The sequence below is a fragment of the Priapulus caudatus genome, unplaced genomic scaffold, assembly GCF_000485595.1.
Source record: "Priapulus caudatus unplaced genomic scaffold, Priapulus_caudatus-5.0.1 Scaffold324, whole genome shotgun sequence".
Taxonomy (NCBI): domain Eukaryota; kingdom Metazoa; phylum Priapulida; class Priapulimorpha; order Priapulimorphida; family Priapulidae; genus Priapulus; species Priapulus caudatus.
This window is the reverse complement of record NW_014577385.1, coordinates 289,153-292,126: the sequence shown is the minus strand read 5'-3', so window position 1 is coordinate 292,126 and position 2,974 is coordinate 289,153. Positions and strand designations below refer to the sequence as shown.

At 47.1% G+C, this 2,974-nt stretch overlaps 1 protein-coding gene across 1 annotated transcript in view; it reads right to left on the bottom strand.

Moving 5' to 3' along the window:
* Positions 1-2,974, bottom strand: part of LOC106809042 — a 16,764-nt gene that overhangs the window by 7,209 nt on the left and 6,581 nt on the right. The window contains exons 7-11 of the mRNA XM_014811985.1: positions 2,850-2,974; positions 2,056-2,603; positions 1,515-1,622; positions 745-896; positions 234-357 (exon numbers count right to left, since the gene is read on the bottom strand). The exon at positions 2,850-2,974 is cut by the window's right edge and continues 63 nt beyond it. Coding sequence (XP_014667471.1) covers positions 234-357; positions 745-896; positions 1,515-1,622; positions 2,056-2,603; positions 2,850-2,974 — 1,057 coding nt within the window. The remainder of the gene's footprint in view (positions 1-233; positions 358-744; positions 897-1,514; positions 1,623-2,055; positions 2,604-2,849) is intronic.

Sequence of the window (2,974 nt, the reverse complement as noted above, 5' to 3'; positions counted from 1 at the left end):
TGCATTGTTGGTTGGATTGACTGGACGGACGGACGGACGGACGGACGGATGAATGGATGGATGCATTGTTGGTTGGATTGACTGGACGGACGGACGGACGGACGGACGGATGAATGGATGGATGCATTGTTGGTTGGATTGACTGGACGGACGGACGGACACACGGACGGACGGACGGAAGAAGGGATGGATGCATTTTTGGTTGGATTGATTGGATGGATGGACGGACGGACAAACGGATGAATACCTTGCGAGGCTCCCATGAGAAAGATCATGTAGATCGTGACGAATCTTAGCAGATCGCCTTTGATCATCTTGTAAATCATGACAACGAACGGACCGATTTTCTTGAATCCCCTGCAACGTAGCAAGAAAGACAACGCATGCGCACTGACAACAAGGTAAGGTTGTCGCGTTAACAAGAAACGTCTATAAGTTATACTCTACAGAAATCAATATACGGTCGTCTTTTGCGTAAGGCGTCCGTAAGTGAGAGTTAGACCCCTGGCGTCGGCTTTGCTTGCTTTGACTTCTAAGACTGGTCTTGAGAAAGGTGTGCGAACAGAAGAAGAACAAATGTGGCGAAATTCCCTCGTAGATACAACGTAGATACGATGGTCAATAGCCAACAACAGACTGCTCACGGTCAACCTCCCAGAACACAAACCGCGTGTGGCTTCTCACCCTTAAGACAAAATGAGTTAGCTACGGTCCTGTCGTTTCACGGGATATCCATGGACATACCGACAGAAAAATAACCAATATGGCGCCGTCGTGAGCACAGCGAGGACCGCCATGATGTATTCGCTCTCGCACCAGCAGAAGATTCTGGCCGGCACCATGAACATGATCAGAGCACACGAGACGAGAAAGATGGCGCGCGCCGGGGTCGTCATCTGCAAAACATCCAGATGGCGCCACCATAGCACGGTTGTCAACATGTCGAGCAGCGGTATTACATGATGGGTGACGTCATGAAAATACATTAGGATTAGGCGTAGCTATAGAATTAGGATTAGAACTAGGATTAGGGTGAGGGTTAGTGGCGGGATTAAGGTTATGGTTAGTGAGTGGGTTAGTGTTAGTGATAGTATTACGGTTACAGTTAGTCATATGGTTAGGATTATTTATAGGGTTAGAGTCAAGGCTAGGGGTAGGGTTAGGATCATGGATAGTTATAGCGTTAGGGTTAATGCTGGGGTTGATGTTAGCATTAGAGTTACGGTTAGGGTTAGATTTATGGCTACGACTAGGGTTAGAGGTTATGTACATGCTAGGCCACATGCTATTCCCCCAGATAGACCCTGATTGGTATCCCCTTGCAACATGGAATTCAATGGTAACCAAGTAACAAACTTGCTGCCAGCGCATGCCGTAGGTGAGATATGTGTGCAATTTCTGATGACCAAATGAATGTAGAAACGTCCGCAATGGCTAAAATGAACAGATCTTGCCCACGTCACGACTAATATAATTTAAGCGCAATAATTATGTAAAAAAATACGTTGTCTTACTAGCGTGCTGAGAAATGAAGCCAGACCCTGGTAACCAATCTCCCGGCCTGCAAGGAGCAAGTAGCAGCAAGCGCCTCCTAGTGTTAGAAGTTCCAGCGGCAGTCGCACCTGTCAAACGCGTCAGTCAAACAACCGGAAAATGAGAGTTAAAAATAGAACATGTTTTTTTTGCTTGGATGCATATTGTAACTTGGAAACGAATCAGTAAATCAAAATGAGAAATATCTAGCGAGACCAAACCCAACTAAAATCTTCATTTACTCAGAGGAATATGTGTTTTATATGCAAATGTTTTCGGTCAATTATATAAAGCTATAAAATTACTTTTATTTTATGAGCAATCATTGTAATTGACAATGACCTCGTTGCCTTTATCGAGGTAAAAAACGGTGATTCACCTCCACAGATTGCAGCAGGTTACAAAGGCCAAATAAATTGAATGGCCTAAATAAGTAAAATGAAATAAAATAAATATTCCCTTGCATTACGATTGAATCTAATTATATATATATATAATGAGTACATTATTAGATTATATTACTATGTCTTCCGGGCTCGTCGTTATGCGAAGGTAACACTTGTCGCTGATCTCGCAGGTGACAGAGGTCACTGGGTTGTGAGATTGAGTCGTAGAAGACGGTTCACGATTGTCGACGGTGGTTAGTGACATCTCCGGCCGTGTTGGTAGAGCTAGTGGGACAGCGTTAGCAGTGGTCAGTGGCTGCTCTGGCCGTGCTGGGAGAGCTAGTGGGTCAGCGTTAGCAGTGGTCAGTGGTTGCTCTGGTCGTGTTAGGAGAGCTAGTGGGTCAGCGTTAGCAGTGGCCAGTGGTTGCTCTGGTCGTGTTGGGTGAGCTAGTGGGTCAGCGTTAGCAGTGGTCAATGGTTGCTCTGGTCGTGACTTGTGAGGAACCTTAGGAGTGTCAGCAATGTTTACTTGTGTCTGTGATTCTGCAGATGTTCTAACATCGTCAATGGTCAGTGATGCTTTACGACCTTTCGGCGGGTTGTCAAAGGTGAGCGCTTGTGTGTATGATTCCGTGGTGCTGGCTGGCACGCTAACATCAACAGTGGTCAACGGATTTCGAAGACCTTTAAGAGTGGCAGAAGTAGACGTTAGTGTCGGTTGCCTTGTAGCGTAGGTAGGTAGGGATTTTGCATCAGCAGTGGTCAGTTGTGTGTGTGGTTCCGTGGATTGGGCTGGTACATTAACACCAGCAGTGGTCAGTTGTGCGTATGGTTCCGTGGATGGAGCTGGTCCATTAGCAGTAGCCAATAGCGTGGCTTTCACGCAGGGGTCGGCCGAGGTTGAGCGATCGAGAGACCCTACTGGGGTACTCGGCTTCCACGACGCGTCGGAAGGTGTTAGTTCCTCCTTGCACCACGCGGGGGAGCCTGGATCGGACAATTCAGTAGCGGTGGTTCGACCTAGTGGGCAGTTGGTGATGGGCGGACCCGGCCTG